Below are 24,199 nucleotides of genomic sequence, written 5' to 3' on the forward strand. Positions count from 1 at the left end.
TTCCAAAGTCAATTTAGCGCATTCTCGAACCTTGGTAAATGTCCTTGCTGAACCGGTTTTTGAGTTAAAATTATTCTTTGGGGTCCAAATTGTAATTAAAGTCAAGCCCTTGTTAGCCATTAAATTAGAATATACAATGATAGAAGGTCATGGTTATATAAAAGACATATTTAATACCGTCAAAACATCGTTGTTGAATTCTCATTTATTGTGTACAAGCCATTAAAGTACTGTTCAAGAACTTTACAATCGGCAACATCGTAACATTTAGCGCTCGCCAAACATGTTTAGAACAGTTATTATTTTGAGCTTAACACGAGTGCACAATTTGTTCTTACACCTACAGCCGATGTACACAATAGCATTGATATATAAAGTGATTTCCCCACCGGCTGCCACGTTAACTACACAATTACTCCCTTGGAGGGCTTGGCGCCTAGTATGTCCGACAGTTTCTGCTGATAGGAAGCCAAGAGATTGGCGTCGGTTATGCCAAAGGACTTGCAGGACAATTGCAAGGCATTAAGCAACTGCATCTCTGAGAACTGAGTGCCCCGCTCCAGCAACGCATTGAGTATTTCCTGTAGGAAAGCAAATTTCTAAGTGAATAGGTATATTCAAAAATTTGAGTAAATCACTCTTACATCTGGCTGCATGCAAAGCAGCTCATAAAAGTGCCTTGCCTGATCCAAAGCCACTTCCCTGGAGGCAGTTATGTTACTCAATGTTTGCTGCAGGGAAATCGCGTTCCTGCACATGCGTTGCACGGTTATTTGATCTATGTGCTCCAGATAATTGGAGGCCTGGATAAGAATGCGCGATGCCAAGTGCGCCAGACCCTCAAAAATGTACTATAGAGAAATACGTTAAAGCAAAATAAAGCTGGATTGATATATACACCTTACCCGGGTCTTTCTTGGATGTAGAGTGGCACTAAACGCCTCATCCATCTCAGACAGTCGTTTGGTCAGCACTTGAACCTGGCGGTCAGGCTCTAGGATGTCATCCTTGGAGCCCACATAACTGTTGGTCCTTACACTCGACTTCGAGCGGAGATAGTGGAAGCATTGAACGCGCACCTCCAAATGCAATACCAGCAGGCAAGTGTTCGCCAGTTCATCAAACTCCAAAGCTAGATTAGTCATTACTTTGATCGTCCCATCCTTCACTGCAATGTCAGCGCCACACTCAGCAGAAACGGCGTTCAGTCCGTTTACCAACGGCCGGCGTAAATCGTTGGCAAATTCCGAAACGCGGCACGAAAACCACTCCATGCTCTCCTGCAGTATGGCGAGCTCCTTAAGAACACTGATATCGACCAAAATCTCTTGCTGGGTGATCCCACCCTCGCCTAGATTACTGGTCAACATTTCAGCTTCGCGGATGTTGCGCTGCTGTACCTGCAACGGGCTCTCCTCTTCCGACGGCTCAAAGCTTCCACGATGAAGTTTTCGGTTGTGACGCGACTTCTGACTGGAGGTCTTTAAATCTGTCCAGTTGGGAAGCGTTCTAAACAATTAACAATAAGTGGAAATTATAAATATATATTGCTTTGAAACTTTTATACGTACTTTAAAAACCTGCTGATATCTTCATCTTTTAGCCATGCGACGCTGTAAATTCTCTTATCCTCCGAATCTGGCTGCACGATTCCGCGGTAGGCCGCCTGACATATTTCCCGATAGGCCTTCAACAAAGCACATACCATCTTAAGCAGGTCTTCAGAGTAACAGGGCAAGTCTTGAATGAGGTTCCTAGTTTCCATCAACCTTCGTTCGACCATCACAGTAGACTGCAACAACGGCCTGCTTAGATTAAGAGCCTTAATTTCCTCAGGACTTATAATAGTACGCCATGCATCTTGGTTTTTCGACAGCGACTCTATGGTCAGCTGCAGGTTGCGGTTGTGCCCTTTGGATAGGAATGTATCCTTAATGTAGTTGTTCAAAAAGTCATGTAGACTGCAGGGTTGCCTAAAAGTACGATACAAAGTTATTGTATTATGTATCCGAGCCAGAAGCTACAAGTGTATCATCTTACCCTGGCTTGCATTTCATAAAGTTTTCTATCTCCTTGATATATCCCATTAATGGTAGATACACTTTGGTAATGATATTTTGATCAGGTGTACAAATAAGAATTTTTTCCCGCTGCTTTTTCTCGTGACGAAAGAGGCCACTGGTGGAGCCCTTGCCACTGCCACCAAGCTGGGCGGCCAGGTTGTCATCCACGGAGGCATCCGAAGCGTTGCGACGATGCTCCTTAAGGGAGTCGCTATTGCTGCTGGTGCCAACGTGCGATGATTTATCAAACTTAAACATTGAGCCCTTGGTGCTAATTATTAAAATAAGTATGTTAATACATTAAGTCCGTTTACTGACTCGTAACTTACCTCGGTACCTTGCGCCTTAGAAAATAGGAATTTATGTTGCTGGTGGGCTCTGAAAACCCAGTCTGGGCACTTTCGTCCGAGGCAGCATTCTGTATATCCAAGTAGTCCGTGAGCAACAGTTGCAACTGAAAATAGAAAGTTGAAAGCTGAAGTGCGATTCAGAAGAGCTTAAAAACCCACAACTTACCACTGACTGAGCCTGGGCCCAGAAATCGGTCAGGTCGTATGGTTGTGGTCCAACCACAGAGTACTTCTGTCCCACCGACAAATAGTTCTTCAGCAACAAGGTATGCGTTTTGGCGATTGCCTTGAACTGCTTAAATATGACCTCCAGAAGTGTAAGGAGCGGATTGGTATCCGCCGTTGCTCCATTCACAGACAGCAGATGCGTTGTGTTCCGCACCACGTTGAGCAATTCTGTTTGGATTTGGACGCGCAGTGTTTCCAGAGAGTCAGGCACCTTGTGCAGCATTCCGAACGACTCCACTATAATGGCAACGAAGTAGCTCATGCTCAGCTCCGGGTAAATGAGATCTGCGTCTTCAATAACCTCTGCCTTGTCCAAATCAAACCTCTGTGCCATTTCAGCCAGCGCTTTGCGCACTCGGGCATTGGCCTCGATGCGATCCGTAGAGCGACGAGCTTTTATTCCCCGAGTAAAGCTGGAATTTAACCGACTAGAGTTGGTGCGTTCGAACGAGGAGAGGGCCTCGTTGGCCGAGTTGGTGTACACCTGGGTGACCAGTTCCTCATGCAGCCGCAGGTACAGCTGCTGACGTCGGGCTTGTAGGTCGGTCCGCAAATCTGACAAGCCCTCGACGGCCTGTAGAGGTCCATTAAGGGTGGCCAGGGCATCAGTTAAGGCCTTGCTGGCATGCAGATACTGTCGTTTGGAGGTGTAGCCCACCACCCTTTGAGGCACTTTGCGCAACTCCTGGCTGGAAAGGAATTATCTAGTTAGCGCGTGTCGATAAACAACAAAGGCAAAGTGACCTACATTTGCTCCAGCATCTCCAGAACGTACTTGTGCTGCACTGCGTCCGTCCACATCTTCCGAAGCTCATCGCGCCGGCACTGCAACAGCCGCTTGCAAACACCAAGGTTCTCCTTGACGGCATGAATCCGTTCCCGGCTGGCCGTCACCTCCGAAGACACCTGACTGAACAGGGGCAGCACCTGAGTAAGCTGCTGGTCGTGCCGCGAGACCAGCTCGTTTAAGCGTAGATCCGAACGCTTGAACTCCGCTTCAATTTTCTGCTTCTCCTTCTGGCGCTCCTCGGTGGTCTCGCTGAATCCCAGGGACTTGATAACGTTAACCAGAAAGCCACATCCTGCGGACTGCAAAAGTAAGCCGGCCACGGGGAATTACTCATGGTAAATCTAAGACAATATCGCTATGCTAAAAGAGGGCGTGCTACAGGAACAACAACCTGATGGTGTCGTCATCAACTCTGGGCCCGCAACGGCCCAAAAAAAAACCATTATCTACGAAAAAAAAAAAACACAAGCAGGCGCAGTTCCAGATGGCTTTATTGCTTGGAGAAACTGTGACGCGAGTCGAACACCATTTTCAGCGAGGGTTTGAAGAAATTTACCTCATCCTTGCCGTACTTCACTCCCCTTGGAGGTTTCGTGGGCGGTGGGGCGTCCATGTAGACGCTGTTGAAGGCGAAGATGTGCTTGGCTGTTTGGTGGGCGACGGGTCGAAGAGGGAGACAGGTTAGCTCAGTATCAACATTATTTTCCAGCAATTGCTCATAAATTTGTTGTTAAAATAAGCACTTAAGCACCAGAGTGACCGTTCGAGCAGTGTTATAAATACCGAAGGCTTGTTAAACTATCGATAAGATTAGTGATGGACCCTTTTGTAGAGATGACCGTTCTCTTCAACTATTTTTGAATTTTTTAAGCTCAAAAATGTAACGTACAAAAATAAAGTCAAAATCTCCAGTTAGGAGTCAGAAAGTAGACGCGTCATATTTTAATCAGCAAATTAAAACTCAGAAATTGGCGTTTTTATTTAACTTTATTGGGTAACGGTGTAGTTGCATCTACTTAAATGAGTGGCTTGGTCGACTTAAAGGTCTTCACTAAAAGTTAAGCTAAAGCCAATGCGATCAAACAATTGTAATACTTGCTTTAAAAAACGCATGACACCTACATTGCAATTAAATATTATTTGGCTTTGTGGTTGCTCTTGGTTTTGATTGTTTACACATACATCGTGCCTTTGTTCGGTATAAATACTTTAAATAAGCTTCTTTCGAAGTGTGGCTTTAAATTTACACTAATCAAACTTTGTGTAGGATTTTTATTTTTTTTTCATTTTTATTTTTTGCTAAAATAGCAACATTTCAGAAAGTTGAGGGTGTCAGAGTAGAGAAGGAGTAACATCTGGGATTTTTTCATACTAGTTTCTACGTATTTAGGTACAGTTTACTATTCGGAGGTATCATATAGATTGCGTTTTTAAGGTTCATGTTTAGCAGTTGTGAAAAGATCGAAAGATTTAGATATGGATGTTTGGCCTTTGTTTCAGATTCTCAGGTGGGATTCTTGGGGTTACATATGTACATAAGACTAATCCTAAGTACACAGTGTAAATACAGTGTTTGCTGCTTTTTAAAAACTTGAAGCGATTACTAATTTAAAATTTGGCTTTAAATTCCGCTCCCTCGACTTAGAAACGAAGTTACATTTGGGATGATTGTTTGGCTCTGGGTTCAGACTAACAGTATTTCACTAGTTTAAGTAATTTAAATACGCAACTAAGCTTAATCTACCAACGCTGCAGGCGCACTTTCGGAGCTGAAGCCGTGGGTGTGGGTGTGGGCGTGTCGTGGTTTCGATTACTCCTTCTTGGGCAACTCACTGTTCATGATGCTGAGCCGGCGGATGTTGGGCTTGTCGTAGTCCTCCATCGAGATGCCGCGCGACAGGCGCCGCGATCCGTTGGCGCCCTCGAAGGATCCGGAGCTAGCAGTGGAGAAGGCGCGTCCGCGGTCCACGCCGGGCATCACCACCGAGGTGAGCAGACCCTGTCCCTTGCAGAACAGCAGTATGGATTGGGCCACCTTTCCGGGCTGCAAAATTTGTTGATTTCCAAGTCTAATTATCGCATAATCAATTTATTTTGCAAGTTAAGATAAGTGAATCTACAAGTACCAGTGCTAACCAAGTATACAATCTTTTAAACAACATCCGTTTAGGTTGCTTAAATTTGTCATTCACTATCTACCACTTTTTCCATATATAAAATATGTGATTATTGTGTGCATTGTTTCATATTAAATATATGAAATATACTCCTAATTCTAGATTGCTTTAGGCATAAAAACCACACTTACTGCATCGGCGAGGACATCACCAGCCCGCTCGATCTTCAGAATGGTGACCCTTTCCTTCTCCACGTCGCGATGCAGTTTCTCGACCATTGATGCATAGGGACTCAGCATGCCCGTGATCAGGATGACATCCACCTTGCAACCCTTGAGCGTAAGATCCTTGCGACTAGCGACACAGATATGTGGTTAGTTTGAATGCAACTCTTGCATTGAGAAACCTACTTCATAAATGCTTTGACATAGAGTCCGATGTTCTTGCTGTTTAGGGATCGGTGAAGACGCTTCTGGTACTCGGCCACGATCTTCTCCTTGTCCGGATTCTCGCCCACGATTTGCTGCAAGGTTCGGTGGTTCACCGGATTTCGGCAGCAGAAACATTTGTATGAGGCGGAAATTTGGTAAGTTAAAGCGATCTATAAATTAAAGCTACTATCTACTAAACGTACTAACTACTAAAGGTAAGTTCGTGCACAAATCATATACATATGTAATATTTTCTTTCCAATTTTGGTTGCAAAGTGGCTTGGATCCAATTCTTGAGGGGAAAACTATGTATGTACATACCCAGTTCTAGAAGAAAACAATGAAAAATGTAACAAATAAATAAACAAATAAACATGCCGCTAAACAGGGAAACCTAAAACTATGGGGGTTCGAATTTAAGCGGGCACTGCAGCACAGATTTGAATCGAGGTTTGCGAAATGGTTTCGATTAGGAAGGGGCTTGTTTAAGAGACGTTTGATCTGTTTACCTCCATAACCTGAAAGCGCAGACGAATAGAATTCGATTCGATTCGGCGGTTTGTTGTTAGGTGCAAACATAAAATATAAAGTAGAACAGAAGGCAATGAGTACGACACTGAGATCAAACCAACGACAACACGCACTCCACAGCAGCAGACCAATGGTCAGGTAAAGCTGGTGAGGATGGGAACTTTTCACTACTTACGTGTCCGAATTTGTGGTACATCAGGAAGCTCTCAGCCGACTGGGCCACCTCGTCGCTCTTCCAGCTAATGAACTGCAATGTATGGAATGTATACTAATTAGTGGAGTCCAGGAAAAAGTAATATATGGATAAAATATAATATATAAAAATAATATATATAATATACTTTTTAAGCTTTTACTCTATGGAGCAACACTGCGTATGAGTAACGGAAAGAATCATGAGTACTTGATAGAAGTTTAATATTAATATCCGATTTAAGCAATTATACTTTACCATCCAAACTGTACATAACATTAATTTATAACTATTGATTGATATTGAATTTAAGAGTGAAGCGGGTATCGCCATGCTGAGGAACCCTTGCCTAAACCTAATCATCACTATTGTTTAAGAACGCTAATGACCCGAATCTTGGGCAGCCAATTACAAGGAGTACCATGTATCCTACTTACCTTGTTCTTGAAGGACTGCAGCACACTGGCGGCGCTGCCAGTGGCGTTGATCAGAATAAGTCCCAGCACCCGGCTGGGATGGGCCAGTCCAAAGCGGGCCAGGACATTAGCACCGGCACCCTCGCCCAGGCCGATCACGTACTTCACGTGCAGGTAGTCCAGCACGGTGACCAGGTCCTCGCCCAGGGATTGTAGCGTGGGAAAGGGAAACCCGTCGGCCAGAGCCTCAGCGTGGTCCGCGTGCCCCGGAACGTCCACGTGGATGAAGCAGGAGCGCTCCTTGATCTCCGTCATGCAGGGGCTGCTCACGAACTCTTGGAACGAGTTGTCTGCGGACGTGGCCAGGATTAGTCAATTAGTTCTACCGGGAGTCGGCTACTTACGGTTGCAGCCCAGGTCGTGAACCGTGATGAACACGGCGCGTTTCTCCTGCTGCGACAAGTCGCCCTAAATCATAAGAAAATAATGGTATGGGAGTAAGGTGATACTTTTTGAAAAGGACGACGTGCGAACCCAACTCACCTGCACTATAACCGTCAGATCCCCGCATTTCTCTGTGCTGATATTGTATTTCTGCAGGAGCGGTAATCGAAAAATGTGAATAAATTGAAGTATGTGTGCGGAATGTGGTTATTTGTTAGAGGAAAACTTGAAAACTGGAAAACTAGAAAACTGGCAAACTTTGGTCATAGCAAAGTAAAAGGCAAAATCATTTCCACGTTGCCATAAACACAAACTCAAGCGTGAAAAATTACAGGCATGAAATGACCAAAAAATGTGAAATGTTTTTCCCAGCATTTTGACTTTGTGAGCGCTTGCTTTCGGCAGGTCCTTGATGTCCTGGCGGCCACCTGGTGTCCCTGCCTTGTGTAAATTTGGATTTGAACCCCGACATTGTAAATATGTGCGTGTGCATTAAATAAATACCCACTCGTGCAACAGAATACGAAATGGGAATTTAAGGACACGCCAAACTGTTGAATGTTTCGAAGCTCAGGGGTATTTTTGGCATTAAACACATTTTTCTAAATGGAACAAGAGAGAACGCTATAGTCGAGTTCCCCGACTATCTGATACCCGTTACTCAGCTAGTGTAAGTGCGAAGGACAGTTTTTGGCGGTTTGTGGGCGTTAGAGTGGGCGTGGCAAAAAGTTTTTTGGCATATCGATAGAAATTTACAAGACCAATATAAAAATGAAAAAATATCAAAACATTTTTCAAAAGTGTGGGCGTATCAGCTTTGGGCGGTTTGAGGGCGTTAGAGGGGGCGTGGCAAAAAGTTTTTTGGTAAATCGATAGAAAATTACAAGACTAATACGAAAATGAAAAAATTTCAAAACATTTTTCAAAAGTGTGGGCGTGGCAGTTTTGGGCGGTTTGTGGGCGTTAGAGTGGGCGTGGCAACATGAATCGACAAACTTGCGCTGCGTCTATGTCCCTGGAGTCTGTATGCCTAATCGCAACTTTCTAGCTTTTGTAGTTCCTGAGATCTCGGCGTTCATACGGACAGACAGACGGACAGACGGACAGACGGACAGACGGACAGACGGACGGACGGACAGACGGACAGACGGACAGACGGACGGACAGACGGACATGGCCAAATCGACTCCGCTATTGATCCTGATCAAGAATATATATACTTTATATGGTCGGAAACGCTTCCTTCTGCCTGTTACATACTTTTCAACGAATCTAGTATACCCTTTTACTCTACGAGTAACGGGTATAAAAATAACAAGCATATGACTGCGTAAATTAAATTATTAACGGGTACCTACCTACAAGACTGCACTTTAAACTCGCTTTAAGCGAACTCACGATACTCACATCGATTTGTGTAACTCAAACTCTGCAGAGAAGTGTATTGTGCCTGGGCTATCACTTTCAGACAGAGCCCATTTCGGAATTCAATGCAGTAAAGCGTAAAGCAAATAAGCCTGCGAAGCTCAAATTGATACGGAAGCATCGGCAGCCTCCTTTGTCCTTTGTCCTGCGAGTCCTGAGAATACGCACACCCACACGAAGACAACACACACACACAAGAACAACACACCCACGTCCATCGAAGAACACTTATTGAAATTGAGCGAAACTATACAAGTGTCAAAAGAGCAACGGGGCCAAGAAACTCTTCCGGCCAAGAATTTGCCTAAGCCCCTTAATGTCCATTCGGTTTAAACCGCTCATTTGGGGGGTTTTGGGGGGTTTTTAGGGGGGTTTTGGGTAAGCCAGTAAATAGATAAATAAACGGAATGGGTATTATGTAAATGCATTTGTTGAGTGCCCGTCACAGCATTTGCAAGCCTTCGCTTTACCTGCGGGTCTGCCAATAAAAAGTTTTGCATTCAAATTAGCTGCATAAATAAATCACTCAAATTGACTATTTATGTAACTGCCTTTCGTTTGCCAGCTGACAGAGCTAATATCCCCGCCCAAGGACATGCAAAAAGCGGATGCGGATGCGGATCCAGGATGCTGGATCAACCAGATGCAGTTGGCTGTGCTCGCGAATTGTGGGAAGTGACTGGGGAGGATTGGCCGCAGTGGTTGAATAGGGCAGTGCATAATGGACAATAAACAAGCAGACGTCACAAATCAATTGGCATTAATTGGTGTAAGTGGGTTGGGCTTCTGCCAAGGACAATAGAGCGCAGTGGGCAAAGAGGACACAACTATTCGCTCTGTTCAGAACTGTACTACTATATTATAGTACTACTATTATACATAAATGACGTAACCCAAATGGATAATGTATTATTAATTACTTGAATTCTCAGCGTTATGTAATTGGTTGTACTGTGTTTTCTTTCTCATTGCTCATTAATACATTTTGAACTTTTTACAGCGATTAATTCATCTCGCGGGCGTGGGAAATTTATTTACTTGATATATTCCAAGAATGCTCGCAGTTCAAGTGTTGACAATTGGTGACGAAAGTAGAGGAACTCTGTCAATTGTAGGGGAATTGACAATGGGGCAAGTGTAGCCTGCTGGTCCACCTGTCCTCCTATCAGAGTTATCAAGTGTAGAAGCATACATGCCATGGAAAGCGCTTATAAATAATGAAATTGCCAATAAATGGCACGCTCTCAACACACTTTGTGGGCGAAAGTGGAAAGGTGTGCGGATCTGGATGGTGCCACCTGTGTGACGGACTGCAAGGCACTTGGCTGACTGCACTTTACGACCTGCCGATGCCCATCCATTTACCTTCCCCCAGCGGAATCCTCGCCATTTGACCTCACTCACATCGCACATCCCACGGATCACGGATGACGGATGACGGATGTCGTGCGGTTGGCTCCGGCAGTAGTTTACCTTGACTAACAGTCGAATGCTTCTAGTACGCTGACTTGCACTGAACAAAATGAAGTGCATACAAACTTATGCAAATTGCAAGGCTGAATCCTATGATTTAAAATTCTTGTATAGTTCCTGAGACCGAGGTGTACATATTCTGATTATTAATATATACTTTATTTGGTCGGAAACGCTTTCTTCTTCCTGTTACATACTTTTCAACAAATCTAGTATACTCTTTTACTCTAACGGGTATACAAAAAGTATGATGACAAAAGCGCGACAGCGTTATCTTATACCAACGAGGTCGACGATATGGGATAAAGTTGATGCGACTGCCCACGAAAGTTTTCATTCACTTTCGAGTATTTTCTTTCCAATTATAGGGCGAACATGTTTACTCGTTTTGCGTCAGAAAAACTTTTTGGCCCCTTGTATGTGGATCTTGGCATTGCCAGAGTCATCAGTCAATTAAAAAGTCATTTGGCTCAATCGTTTGATTTACGTGAAAAAGTCTAGCCCTGCCCTTCTGCCGGCTTTCAGTCTCCGCTCGTCGCACTTTAATTGACTTGCGATTGGGTCAATGCTTGCACTCTGCCTGGTTTTTGCAGCCATGAGCAACTGATTTCTTAATTGAGGCACACGACTTTATAACTGCCATGTCTTTGACTAAATTTTCCTGTGACGGAAACACGTGTGAGCAATGATGTTGATTTTTAGAGACCAAGTTGAGGGCAGTTCTTCAATTGATTCGTTGAAAAGTACGTAAAGCGATTGCTGCCCTAATGAAGCATATACATATATGCATGATCAGGATCACCAGCTCACTCGATCTGGCAACGCCCATTTGTCCGTTCGTCTGTCCGTCCGTATAAACTTCTTGATTTTAGGAACTTTAAAGGCTAGGACGTTGAGATTGGGCATGCTGTTGCAAGTTGTTTCAGAACATTACCTCATTTTTTCTTACCGCCCAAAAGCAGTTTTTCTTTAACATCAAATACCGCCAAGGTATTCCTTAAAACGCAGACAAGAATGTATGTTCCTACTTGTTTGACATCAACAAAATAGAGCAATACAATTTGGCGAAACACGAATTGCATTTTCATGTCTGCAAAGTGTGGTTTTCATTTTCAGCATTTTCCGGATATATGTTTGAATATCAGTAACAGATACTATATATACGTTTCTGTTTTGCTTCGTAGAAGGTATGTGTGCCCAAAACGATGTCCTGAAAGAAAACATGCATAAAACTGTATCACTTGCTCTCCACAGGATAACAAAAGCGAATGAGGTCCTTCCATAAGAGTGAGTGGGTGGGAGTCCTTCCAATGCTGCAGCTTGCCGGAATGTCGCTGTGCTGAGAACGTGTCAACTCATTGACCTCCTTGCTGCTGCTCTTCCGTGTTGCCATAGCTCTCGGTCGTACGTGTATCTCCTCCACATCCTCGCATCACCTTATTCCCGATTTCGTCGACGTTGCCAGTTTTTCGCACATTTTCCCCTTCCTGCCGGCTGAATGTGCTTTTCCGTTCAGTCTCGATTATGATTCTCGATTCCTGTGAACCCGTGAACCCCCTGCCAATCCCATTTGTTCCGATTCCCCTTTAATGTCGCAGTCATGTGGCAGCAACCAAAGTGGTGCCCATCACACACGGCAGCCCCTGCATCCATCATCCCAGGATTCATAGCCTTATGCTCAGTCTGCAGGATTGCTGACAGTTGATGGCTTGGCTGATACACTATTTCCGCAAACTGTAATATTCAAGCTTATTTAAAACTTCTCCCTCGCTCGGTATATAAAAGTCGAGCAATGAGGCTATGCTGTTTGCGCTTGTTTATTTTGAAGTTCCTTATGACTTGAATTTATATGGAGAAAAGTTAAAAACAGTTACTCATATACATATTTATATGATTGTTTTAAAATATAATTAGACATGGATCCATGTCTTCCTTATGTTTCTAAGCTGCGAAACAAAACGGATATCTTTGAGCTGCTCTAAGAGCAAATACGAAAGGCAAACAAACTTTTCAAATCATATTTTACCAAGAACGAGAAAACTTGCTGTACCCACAACTTGTCATCTGGTTGGTTATTCAAAAAATCATTGTACCCAAGTCGAAAAGTTTGTCACGCACCTCAGTATTCCATCCATTCAGGCCAAAATTCTTTGTTCTTGTTTAATTACCCATCAGGTATACACCAGCTTTGAAAGCTAGTATTTCTCAGTTCCAGTTGGATAATCAGCGTTTCAACTCATCAGCCAGGATGGGGATGCAAAAGATCAGACAGAACAAAGCCGGGTCCAAGCTGAGGACTCTTGAGTGCCCAGTCTGCTGCAGAAGTATTCGTCACTTGAACTGAAAGTTTACTTAACAAAGTGCTTTCCATTGAATCCAGGCCACAGACCGTCAACCAAATGCCTTGTTTTCTCGCCGTGTTTTCCTTTCCGCTAATCAGCATTTTCTTACTTGCCAAACACGCCTAATTCAATGGGTGGGATTGCTTCCCATTTATTGCATTTGTTATTTAAGGGCCTTGTTTCCCAGTTTGTTTATGGGCGTACTGAAGGTTCAGATCTTGACCTTCCCACTTCAGTTTATCCAACAGCAAATTCAAGTGTAAATGGATTTCGGCTCATAACCGCACTTGCATCGAAGCACTTTGGGGATCCCCCAATGCCCCAAAGTCCCCAGCCTGTGGATTTGATTGGTTTCTCTCATATGTTGTTCTATCTATATGGCCATCCATATCCAGCCTCTCGCCCTGCCCATTCAACGGATGTTGTGCCTCACTTTTTAATGTTCTTTTTTTGGTCCGTCGTACTTGTGTCATTTGCGAGTTCGTTATATAAACATCGCATTCATCTCAATTAATATTCCGAATAGCCAGCGGCGAACGTAATGTTTCAATTAGTAATTGCCAAGTATGAATATTGCAGGTGCATCGTGCAGGCCACATAATTGAGAGGATATTTGATTTCCCAGCTGATTTGTCTGATTAAATCCTGCTAATGCGCACAGTGCGTATACTTGATGTCAATTTCATGCCCCGACACTTTTCCAACAGCCTGCGAAAGCCGTTACGAAGGCACTGAAAATGTTGAGTCTTTGAATTTATGAAAAACATTGCAGGGAGAGCATCAAGGCGAAAGCCCCCAAGTGATGCGAAAAGTTGTGGAAACAAAATTTCATCACACTTTTCTGGCGGCCCAACCGCATTGCCAGGGAAGTTTTAATAGACACAAACAAATCACGAGGACATGTGGGCCTGCACTTAAAGCCACCAATTAAATGTTCTTAAAGTTTGCGACCAGAGCCGCAGAATTCTGAGCCGACGGGCTAACGGGGCGTATACGCAACCTTGCCTCAGAAACTTTGACACTTTGCCAATGGCAAAAGTCTTATGCCACCGAGCTGAGAATAGTGCCGTTTTCCACTCACTTTACAATGCATTTTTTATATAGAAAACAGCACTTGGAAATACTACTGACTTCGAAGTCAAGCAGTTTTCCTGTAGTGCAAAAACACGCCAGATGCTCCGGTGAAAACTTGGCTGTGTGGAGCAAAAAACATAAACTTGAAACCCGAAAAGGACTTCTATCCTTTAGTGTGAGTCTGGAACAGGAAATAGGTTGGGCCAGCGACTGCAGCAGATCATGTATAATGCAAACCCCTATATGGACAGCCGACTCCCCATTATGCTTTCTTCCTAATTAAATCCCATCGCATTCAGAATTCGCCTGAAGGGATAAGCGAAACCTGCGGAAACTGAAATAGGAAACAAAGCGAGTAGGGCAGGAAACCAGCCATATATATCGCAGAGGCTTATTCCAGCAAAGCCCTTTAGTCAGCGTATTTGAATTGGGATTGCAATCCAGGACAAGAGGGTGCACCATGTGCTCGGGGTGGAAGTAGTGATGTGCACAGGATTTGATGAGCTCCGTGGAAAAGAGAAATGTGGAAATCATGACCCAGCCAAATGGTAAAAGTAAGTAATAGCGAATAAGTGAAAAAATGCTAGCTGGCAAATATTTATTTAATGGAAGTGCTGTTGCCAAAAGTCTTGCTTAGGATTTAATTTAAACATTTTATATAATGCAGTACTCTATTCCAACGCTCGCATTTAAGCTGCTGCACATTACCAAATAAATGTAGTATTTCAATATAATTAGCTGCCCAATAAAGAGAGGAAATAGCACGCAATAAAGACCGAATGGACGCTATAATTTTGGCCATTTGAGCACCTAGATTCGTTTTGGCCCGCTTTACGTAGTTGCTGTGTGCCAGATGCGACCGCAAATGGCACGTAAAAGGAAACATCCAGTTCCCGGCTAATGGTAGTGGCACACCATACCACAACCACAACCATACCCACACCCATAAACATACCCACACCCACAGAACCCCACAAAGAGTTGCACAAACAGCGACATAGAGGACGACAATTATGCAATTTTTATGAGGCGCAAGTCAGAAAGTATGCTATGCCCTTAGTGCTCAGTGAACTGGGCTCAAAGGGCCAACAAAATAAAAAGCACCAACAATATCACCCTACTAAATTCTCTATTCGATCGCGGTGGCACAGCGTTCACCTTTTTTATTTCGAGGAAGAAAAGGGACGCATTTAAGCTAGACAAATCCACAAAACTGTCACGGAATTATTTGGCAACTTCTTTTCAAATGCTCAGCCTGAGCTAAATTTATAATTATTTGCCAGCTAGAATTATTTGGCAACTTATTCTCAGCCTGAGCTAAATATATAATGCTACATAGTTAAAAATAATAGATAATAATTTATAGAAAAATATTCCACCTCCGTGCTATCAAGCCTTTTTTTCAGAGGGAACAAAAACGTATTCCATTTTCGTGGTACAAGTATATTTAAAACATTTTTCAGCACGCTGTGACAAATAATTCACTCGTCTGCAATTCTATCACCAAGTTCCGTGCAAATATTTATCCCTACTTTTTATTAAAAATGAAACCACTTGAGATGCCGCACTTGAAGCACGGGGCACTACGAATATTACGTATACGCACAGTGAAAATTCCAGAAAAGTGAAAGTGTGACGGAACATGGTGTTCTAGTGCGCTGCATCTCAAATCTGCCAAGATGCACTTGTCGAACAGCTGTCCGACTTGGTTACCAAGTAAACTGGTAACTGGCGGTAAACTGGTAGGTCGAAACTCACGCTAATCTTCTCGGTGGCAGCGGCTGCTGAGGATGAGCCGGCGCCGTGCCTAGGGGTTCCCGGCTTGGACATGGTGCGGGATCTGGGTGTTGGTGGCTTCACTAGGTTGCGAGGCTCGAACGGCGTTCTATCAGGCGCACAGTAGCACTCGCAGGTGGACACCGAAATCGGATGCGAAACGTAGACGGGCGTGAACGCGTTTTTTTTTTATGGGATGCGCAATCTTCGAACGCCTGGCGACGACTGGGAAAACTGGCTTATCGTGGGAAAATGCGACGCCATCCCCATCGCCGGTGAAAAGCCGAGCTTTTCCGAGCCGAAACGAAACGAAGCGAACGAAGCGAAATGGGTAGCAAAACAAAATGATGGAAAGTGAAATGGCCAAGTGAAATCGCCTTCTGCCCCTCCCTCTTTCTCCCTCTCTTTCTCTCTCTCTCGCTCCCGCAGGGATGCTGCAGTGTAAAAAGAAGCGGTTGGGGGCGTGGCAAGTGTTGAAATGTTGCCGTAGGGCAGTTTGTTGGGAAGGTGTTGGATGGAGCGTGGCCAGATGATTGCCCACAAACTACGCATTACGAAATTGGACTCTAAATCGAGTTTTGTGTGGAAAAGTATGAAAGTTATTTCTCATTCAGATATTGTGTTTCAGATCCTTTGACTTTGTATGCGGTAATAATTGTTTCTTGTAGCTACAATGCATTACGATTAGTTAAAAAATTCATTTATGTAAAGCGTGTTTGCTTGCTTATTATAATCCCTTACTCATTTTTTTTATTTTTCCTAAAAGTTTCTGTTACTTTTGCAATATGTTATTGCGGTTCATGCATTTATATACGTTTTTCTCCATCTGGCAACGCTCATACTGCAACATACACGCACACAAGCGCAGCCACAGCTTCTGACGACCGAATTCCGTTGCCTACTTTTGGGCGCGCTTAGTTTTTGCCGCCCACTCACATTCGGCACTGTACGTGGGTGTTTCTGCTGCCCGCGTTTGTGTGTATTATTTGCGTGGGTTAATGCACAAATCCTTTTGTCTTACTTTGTGTTCGGGGGGCATTGTTGAGCAGACACTTTATTGTCGGCGGGTTCTCGCTTTCCCAGTCGTTCTGTTCTTCTTGTTGCTCTGAGCCATTTTTGCTTTTTTGTTTTGATGTTCTAATTTGCGAGCGCGCGGGAAATGCGCAAATTCGCCACCCCATTTGCACCCACACTTCTATGGCGAAATGCGCATTAGAAATATGCGTGTCCTAGGTCAAGCCGGCTATGCTCCCCAGGGGCTGTGGGTGTGGGCGTGGCAAGCTGGTCGAACAATTTCTGATATGGATGGGTTACAAAGGGGGGCACAAAGCATAAATATTCATGGAAAAGGAGGGCAGAGGTGCGACTGCTACGGAGCTATGATGGAATATATTATTATTATCAAAACTACCGATGATGCAGCTCGAAAATGCTGCAATGCTGAATAAAGTCAAAGTAATTTAAAGTTGGGTGGAAAAAGTGCAAAATACCGAAAGCAATTAGGGGTAAGCCAAACTGACGCCAGCTTTAGCTTGGAAACTTGATAGTACATGCAATTTAAAATTACTTGCATTAACACAAGCGCAAAAATAAAAAGTTTAAAATATTTTGAAAATTTCTTTTAATTTTATAAAAATTGTATACGTTGTGAGAGAGCGTTTCCGCAATTCGCTGATCTCCTCAAAATGCTTATGCATTTCCCTCAAGGCTATAAGCAGTCAAGTGTCATTATTTTTTGTGTTTTAATTTCGACAGCAGCTTTAATTACACAAATAGGGATATGTTGATGACAGAAAGTGCATAAACCCGGCAGTCGAACAAAGGAATCAGCGAAAGCGGCACATGCACATAAACAACGAGCAGCAACAAACACCATTGTCAGCCACAATTATCCAGGCAGGTGGCTCAGAACCCACAACAAAAAGCCGCGCAGGAGTGGGTTTTATGGGCGGGATGGCGAATGTCGTTGGAACAGGAAAGGCGGATGGGTACATGGGTACATGGGTAGATAGGCGTTACTTAAGCGGTTAGCTGATGGTGTAGGTGTGGCAGACAATGGCAGACAATATAATGGGCTAAGAAGGGGTGGCTGCAATTGGAAGTCTGTAAGCCGATTGCCACAGGCGGCGAAATCAGCAGAGCACGAGTTCAGGTGGGCCAAGCTGCGGATCTGAGCAGCTGGGTAGATGGGTAGCTGGGTAGATGGATAGCGAGGTATCTGGGGAGTTGGCAATGCGCAAACATCCTACTTATGTCAATTCGCAAAGTTAAGCAGGAAAGGAGAAACTCAACTTCAAGGTTTTCCCGGAAAGAAGCGCTAAATTCCAAGAGATAAACGGCGACTTGTCGACAGCCAGCGAAACAGGATGCAATGGCTCTTGGTAAACAAATCCAATCAATTTTTTTGTGACTTCGTAGTGGGTGCTATATACATATATAGCGACGTTGCTGGATAAACAATAATTTAATTTTTGTATGGGAGCTTAAGAAAAAGCTATCTCAAGGGTGCAGTTTAAAGGGTAAAAATATAAAAATAAATAAAAGGACTTCATGTAAACTGTCGAGGACTAAGGGTACATAATTTTACATCAATTTTAATACACAATGTATTTTCTCGTATTTTATCTAAGAACGTATACTAATTAAAAGGAGACTGAAATGTATTTTCTGGATACATTAACGAGCCTAGGCACCTTTAAGGACTTGCAACAGTTTATGTCCTGGCATTCACAAGAAATGCCTATGCCCGCACGCATCCGCCCGCATCAGCAGGATCAGCCCGGAACACTTAAGCCCAAATGGCAACCCAAACACACGTCCTGGAAGGGCCCACAACCGAAGGATGACAACGTCAACACTTGAGCCACCCTGCCACGCCTCTTGTGCTGGGCGCCAAGTGACAAGCAATCTTCAGAAATTCCATATATATATATATATATATGTATATATAAATTTACGCTCGATATTTACGCATTTATTTATGCCGCTCTTTATTACCTTTTTATCGTTCACTTATATTGCTCGATACTTTAGCGTCTTGGTCGCGAATTTACGCCCCACAACCTATTTTATTTTTGCTCTTTTTTATTTTTGGCCCCACAAGCAGAACGATAATCTGAGTCTGAGGGGAATGGCTTATGGGCACATCGATCATGCTCCAGTCAAAAAGGTCGTGCAAATTGAATGCAAATGAAGCTTTGGTCACCGAAATCCCCTCGCTGATTGATAAGCGCCATCATCAGCATCATTACCACCATTATCATCCGGTTCCACTCTCCCAAATTGAAATGCAAAGTGTAACCAAAACCGTTGTTACGCCATTTCCCCAAACTCACACCTGGAACCGACTGGACCCCACTAATGATGCCATTAGCTATCTCGTGTTCCACCCTCCTTCCACCTAAAACAGAAATTTAATTAACATTTTTGATTCCCCCACTTTCTTTGAACACCTTTCTAAAAGGGGGTACATTATTAGCACAGCTTTGGTATTCAGCAAAAAATACATAGTATTTAGAAGATTATTTGCTTCTACAAACGTAGAAAGTGAGTCTATATATTTAAAGAGTAGACAGGTATTCGAATTTGAAATCAAATACTTAGCATTAAGCAATATTCGTTGATCTTTCAAAAATCAACCATATAAAATCAATCAGTATATGGCTATGAATTAAATTGAAGTAGCATAAGCTAGACAACTCGCACTGACGGAGCATTTATGATATCACAAAACATAATTAAATGAGGCTTACTATGGTTAACCCCAAATCAGATGTACACCATACAAATACTATTCTTGAACATTTTCTTAACCTAATCGGCTTTCTTTCCTTGTATTCTTTATCCTTTCCCCATTTCGATAAGCAACTCCTGGCCGGCTTTCCATGGCTCCCAACCACTGACAAATTCGCTTAGGGCTATTCTGCTGAAATCCATCGTGTGGCAAACCCCACAATCCCACACAGAAGCATACAGCTACGATGACCGTGCACTTTTGGGGACACTTTGCTTGGGGACACCTATTTTTAGCTCGGCAGCGGAAGAATCGCCGAGTAATGACTTTTTTATGCCCCACGGATGCGAATATGTCTCTGGAATATTCGAGGGTAGCAAGCCGAACTGAAAGTATATGATGCCATGTCCTACAAGGATCAGGATCATTCTCAATAGGTTTCCGCAAGTTACTTGGAGTTCTTTAATACTATATAGCTTCGGCGTGACCTGTGTCACTTATACCTTTGGTTTTTAAGGGCAAAGAGGCCATTCTTTTCCCTTAAGAACAGACATATGTACATGCATTTGAGAACCCAAAGAAACACACACATTTGGGCGAAGAACCATACTCATACCCATACCATAAGTGGCAATCGGTCTTGTGATAGGGAACACTTCGACGACCTTGATCCGAGCACAATTTGGCCCCACTCATTAAGGCGATGTGTATAATGTACGAGTGTTTCAGATTAATTAAAGCAGTCGGAGGAGACCAAGCCAAACAGCAACGCCATCAGTCGAGAAATGCCCCGCCACCCACGGCCACTTGTACCTAATCAGATATGTACAATGTGCCACATATATCGATGCTACTGGGCTGGGACTGGGAAATGGGCAATTGGGAATGGGGACTGTTCTGTTTCTACTGGGGAAAGTGTACTACTGGGTAAGGGTGAAACACATTAAACGCCTCGAGCCATAATTTACGAGCCGTACCAGCAAGTGCTGGCCACATAAATCTGAATCAGCAAGCGGACAGCAGGCAAGAAACAAAATGGAGTATCGATCTCACGATCCCTGGTCACTTGATGCCGGTACCTCGTAAATGGTATTCATAACTCTCACCCGCTCCACCAGGGATTCGGCACGGCGCGCGAAGGAGGCACGTTTGTCGGCAATGGACATGGTTGGACTGGGGATCGGTGGCTGGGACTGGACTATCCGGATTATGGGAGACCCGACTCGGGAACCGACAAGTCACTGGGGGCAGAAATCACCGGGCAACGCAGCTGAAACGAAAAGAGGCAGAACTTCAAACAGGCTGTTGCTATCTAAGGCACACGATCGATATGGATTTAGGTTTGTAATAACTAGGCAAATATCACACGGCACACGTAGCGCTCAAAGTCAAAACATATGCAAATACGGTAGATATCGATCATGGACACTAAGACCTTTTGTTTCTATTCTTAGGGTTAAGCAATTTGTTCATATTTCATTATAGCATTATTTGTCTCTCGGTGAAAAGCACCAGTGTAACTTTGGGTGCCAAAACGCGCCAAAACAGATATATCAGGGCATCATTTATATTATTTTTTGACGGACACAGAGAACGATCATGAGAAAGATCATGATCAACTGCAAGTATCGCTCAATTTGATGCTACTTTGGTATATTACCGATTCGAAACTAGGGCGCAACTTCAACTTTGGGCTCAAAAGTCTCAGCCACCAAGTTTGGCATAAATATTTGTGCGAAAGTTGGCAATAACTGGCATTAAAATCGGAGCGGAAAAGACGCGACTTCGCGGAGACGATCGCATGCGATAAAAACGCGTCCAAATCGGAGGAATACCGCCGTAGAACTGATGACACACCCGGTCCGAATGGTCGACTTTTGTAGCGCGGCGAGCATAAAGAGAGTGTTGTTCAAATGGAAAATTCATTATTTTATTTTTAAACGCAGTCGCCCTCTCTTTCCTCGATTTGCTTTTCTTCCTTGCTACTTGTTTCGTGGCAGATTGATTTATGGATTTCGGTGCAACAGGTGGTGGTCAGTTGGCAGAGCGCCGAAATACTGCTTGCATTCTGGAGAACTGATTCGGGCACAAAGCTGCATGCGATTTGCATAATGCTATCAAAGAGCACTTGCTCCCAATTATGATAATTTCGTGTTGACGCACTTGGCATGACTAGCTGAAGTAGGAACTGCAGTTCTAATTCAAAATCAACGTCACGAGAAACTAAAATTAGTCCATTCCCATCATAACTAATTGAGAAGTGCACTTCTCATATGAATGGAAAACCATCTTAAAACAGAGTCTTGAAACCAGCACTCATCTTCCAAAAGTCGTAGTCGAAAGTGTATGGTCATGGTTTTATTTTCGATGAATTTATTTTTATTCATACAAATATTATTCATACAAATATAATCATTATTGCTAACTAACAGCAATATCTACATATTGTTTTAACTTGTTTCTGAACTAATAACATTCTTCTAAAGTAAAAGTTAAAGTTCTACATAAATAGAACACACTTACTCTACACAACATTAGCGAGGTTACGCACCACGCTTAGCGAAGTTATCCTCCCAATTACATTTTTTCCAGCAAAGCTAGCCACCACGACCGCATGGCCAAGTTATTCAAATTGCTAATAGTTCAAACTTCCCACATTGATCTGATTTCCAAGGCATAATAGAGTATGTTTTATTATTACGAAACACAAAAATTGGTATACTACAACTTTTCGCACACTTTGTAACGGTTTTTGGCTCTGTTTTGCAGCGAAAGTAATTGATGGTAGCGAGGAGCGTATCGATAGGCGCCAGCTTTTGATGGCATCGATAGTATCGGACAAACTTCGGTTCTGGTTCCAGCCCTAAATTTTGTGCAATTATTTATTAAAAATAAGCAACGACGTGAGCGAACGACACGACCCACGAACGAAGGCAACGAAATGGCAACGCGCGGCGGACCAATAGTCGCGGGCACCGATGGCACCGACTTCGAGTTCAGGCAGCGCGTAGCTGGCACATATCAAATTAGGTTAATAACACTTTGTCCTATCGACAGCTCTCTCCCACACAAGAAATTATCTAATTACTGGGGCGCCTGCGGCAGTAGATGCAGGTGGCACCTACCGCATCCGAATCGTATGTGGCCCCCAGGCTGAGCGACGGAGCACCCTGGAGCTCCCACCCACTTGCTGCCGCAGGAGGCGGGTGGGCAAAGTGCCAGCTAGACAATAAGCATGTGCGCCCCAGTAACGGGCTCACTCACACAGTTTCCCCGCTCAACGACCACTTTCTCTGCTCTTTTAGCCTGCTAAACAAGTCCAGGTTGAAGTACTGCATATTCTTTCACGCCCTGCTCTTCTTCGTGATGCTGGCCAAGCTAACGTCGGACATCCTTGACCGCCTAGATATCTTTGTGCTCGAGATCGAGGAGCTGGAGGTCCCACCGCCCCTGTGGTGGGAGTACGTGTGGGCCGCGTCGTTGCTCACATCCTTCCTGGGGCTTTCGGCCGCAAGGGCCAACAAGGTGCGCGAAATGCAAAAGTATATGATTGCCATCCTGCTATTCGCCATCCTGCCGCTCTTCTACTGCTTCGCCTACTACTTCTCTGACGTGTGGGAGTTCGCCACGCTGGACAAGTCGGTAGAGCTGGACGAGACTGACATCTTTGTGTGGCGCGTAAGTGGCCGGGTCTGTTTACCCCTTAAAAACCTTACTAATATTCCGTTTCCCCGCAGGGCTATCCGTACGGTGTGTTCTGGTACGCCTTTTGCTTTGTGGGCTTCCAGGTGCACGGGTTTACGCTGTACTTCGCCTACAATCTGGTCAAGGCCTGGAAGGCCAGAACTGCCACGCGCAAGTTCCAGTAATCTAAATACTCGCCAAACTAGTAAACGCCGGAAAGCAGGGCTAGTTGTAAATAATTTGGAAACTTGAAACTAACTCAAAACACTAGTGCACAAAAGCGTAATGAAACTATGATAAATCTAAAGTTATGCAGCTGTTAAGGTATCGCACACTTAGTTATACAGGAAGGGTAACATATGGTCGAAACTAAACGAAGCGGCGGTAAATTTATTGTTAGTTAAAAGTTAAACCGTTCAAATTGATTAAATAGACTCTTATCCATATACACATAGACATATATACACACACGCAGCCTTGTGAGGTCAACTAAAGACAAGAAGCAACTGAAGCCACCAAATTTCCCCGAGTCGGAATAAAAACTGAAAACCAACCTAGAGATCACTTCATTTTTGCTGACTTACATTTCGACGTGCCTCGTGTTTGTTAGAAACGTTTTATATATATTTACACATGAAAATATGCGTACATCAGTCTATGTTTACGTCCGCGGATGGTTACTTCCTCGCTTAGTTGATAATTAGTTCACTTTTCAACAAATTTCGAAACCGTTTCATTTTTGCAATTACATTAATTTTGAATTTTATTCATTGAACTGCACAGTGCCATGCTGTAAGTCGGGTGGCGAATGTTTAAAAACTGCCCCAAACTATTTACAACTTTCTGTCACTGTTTACACACTACTATAAATAAGGATTCAAATGCAATTTGAGTGTTAAAGCAAAGTTTTTCAATTTCTGATCGTCAATAATACTGTGTAGTGACAGGCATGTCGCCAAACTAAACTGAGAATCGAATTTCAATGTAATAATGTTTTTTAAATCGTAATTTATTATTCGAATTTTTAAGTAGTTTTTTAAAAATCGATTAATAAAGATGCATATATATTTGTTCTTCTGAGTGGGTTAAAAATCGTATTTTATTTTGGGCTGTAAAGGTTGAAGTAAAA

The 24,199-nt window shown here is 43.6% G+C and overlaps 2 protein-coding genes across 16 annotated transcripts; one reads left to right on the top strand and one right to left on the bottom strand.

Moving 5' to 3' along the window:
- Window positions 1-169: 169 nt before the first annotated feature.
- On the bottom strand, window positions 170-24,084 carry LOC6537528 (exocyst complex component 4). Of its 15 annotated transcripts, none has more exons than XM_039375066.2 (20): window positions 23,720-24,084; window positions 20,466-20,656; window positions 7,663-7,713; window positions 7,524-7,587; window positions 7,141-7,469; window positions 6,686-6,757; window positions 6,489-6,497; window positions 6,301-6,306; window positions 5,959-6,071; window positions 5,740-5,902; window positions 5,265-5,475; window positions 3,988-4,076; window positions 3,390-3,730; window positions 2,580-3,330; window positions 2,393-2,517; window positions 2,041-2,334; window positions 1,572-1,973; window positions 906-1,509; window positions 645-851; window positions 170-581 (listed from the first exon to the last, which is right to left on the bottom strand). In XM_039375066.2, exons 2-20 carry the CDS (start codon window positions 20,550-20,552, stop codon window positions 405-407), a joined length of 4,095 nt encoding a protein of 1,364 aa, XP_039231000.1. In that variant the 5' UTR covers window positions 20,553-20,656; window positions 23,720-24,084; the 3' UTR covers window positions 170-404. The 15 variants fall into 15 exon arrangements, with proteins under 15 accessions (XP_039231000.1, XP_039230998.1, XP_039231005.1 ...); XM_039375064.2 differs by having other exon boundaries at window positions 23,655-24,084; XM_039375071.2 differs by having other exon boundaries at window positions 20,493-20,656; window positions 23,655-24,083.
- On the top strand, window positions 22,224-23,623 carry LOC6537530 (protein jagunal). The gene is made up of 3 exons (XM_002098040.4): window positions 22,224-22,416; window positions 22,692-23,064; window positions 23,124-23,623. The coding sequence occupies exons 1-3, from the start codon at window positions 22,328-22,330 to the stop codon at window positions 23,253-23,255; spliced, it is 594 nt and encodes a 197-aa protein (XP_002098076.1). The 5' UTR covers window positions 22,224-22,327; the 3' UTR covers window positions 23,256-23,623.
- Window positions 24,085-24,199: the final 115 nt, after the last annotated feature.

The sequence above is a fragment of the Drosophila yakuba genome, chromosome 3R, assembly GCF_016746365.2.
Source record: "Drosophila yakuba strain Tai18E2 chromosome 3R, Prin_Dyak_Tai18E2_2.1, whole genome shotgun sequence".
Lineage (NCBI taxonomy): Eukaryota > Metazoa > Arthropoda > Insecta > Diptera > Drosophilidae > Drosophila > Drosophila yakuba.

What these genes read in the sequence shown, in the direction of transcription:
- LOC6537530 (XM_002098040.4), top strand. Translation starts at nt 22,328, where the DNA reads ATGGCAACGCGCGGCGGACCAATAGTCGCGGGCACCGATGGCACCGAC. An exon ending in GCTGGCACATATCAAATTAG is followed by an intron (nt 22,417 to 22,691) that starts GTTAATAACACT and finishes CTGCTCTTTTAG; the next exon opens with CCTGCTAAACAAGTCCAGGT. An exon ending in CTGACATCTTTGTGTGGCGC is followed by an intron (nt 23,065 to 23,123) that starts GTAAGTGGCCGG and finishes GTTTCCCCGCAG; the next exon opens with GGCTATCCGTACGGTGTGTT.
- LOC6537528 (XM_039375066.2), bottom strand. Translation starts at nt 20,552, where the DNA reads ATGTCCATTGCCGACAAACGTGCCTCCTTCGCGCGCCGTGCCGAATCC. An exon ending in GTGATGTCCTCGCCGATGCA is followed by an intron (nt 5,476 to 5,739) that starts GTAAGTGTGGTT and finishes CAAATTTTGCAG; the next exon opens with CCCGGAAAGGTGGCCCAATC. An exon ending in GATATCAGCAGGTTTTTAAA is followed by an intron (nt 1,510 to 1,571) that starts GTACGTATAAAA and finishes TTAATTGTTTAG; the next exon opens with AACGCTTCCCAACTGGACAG.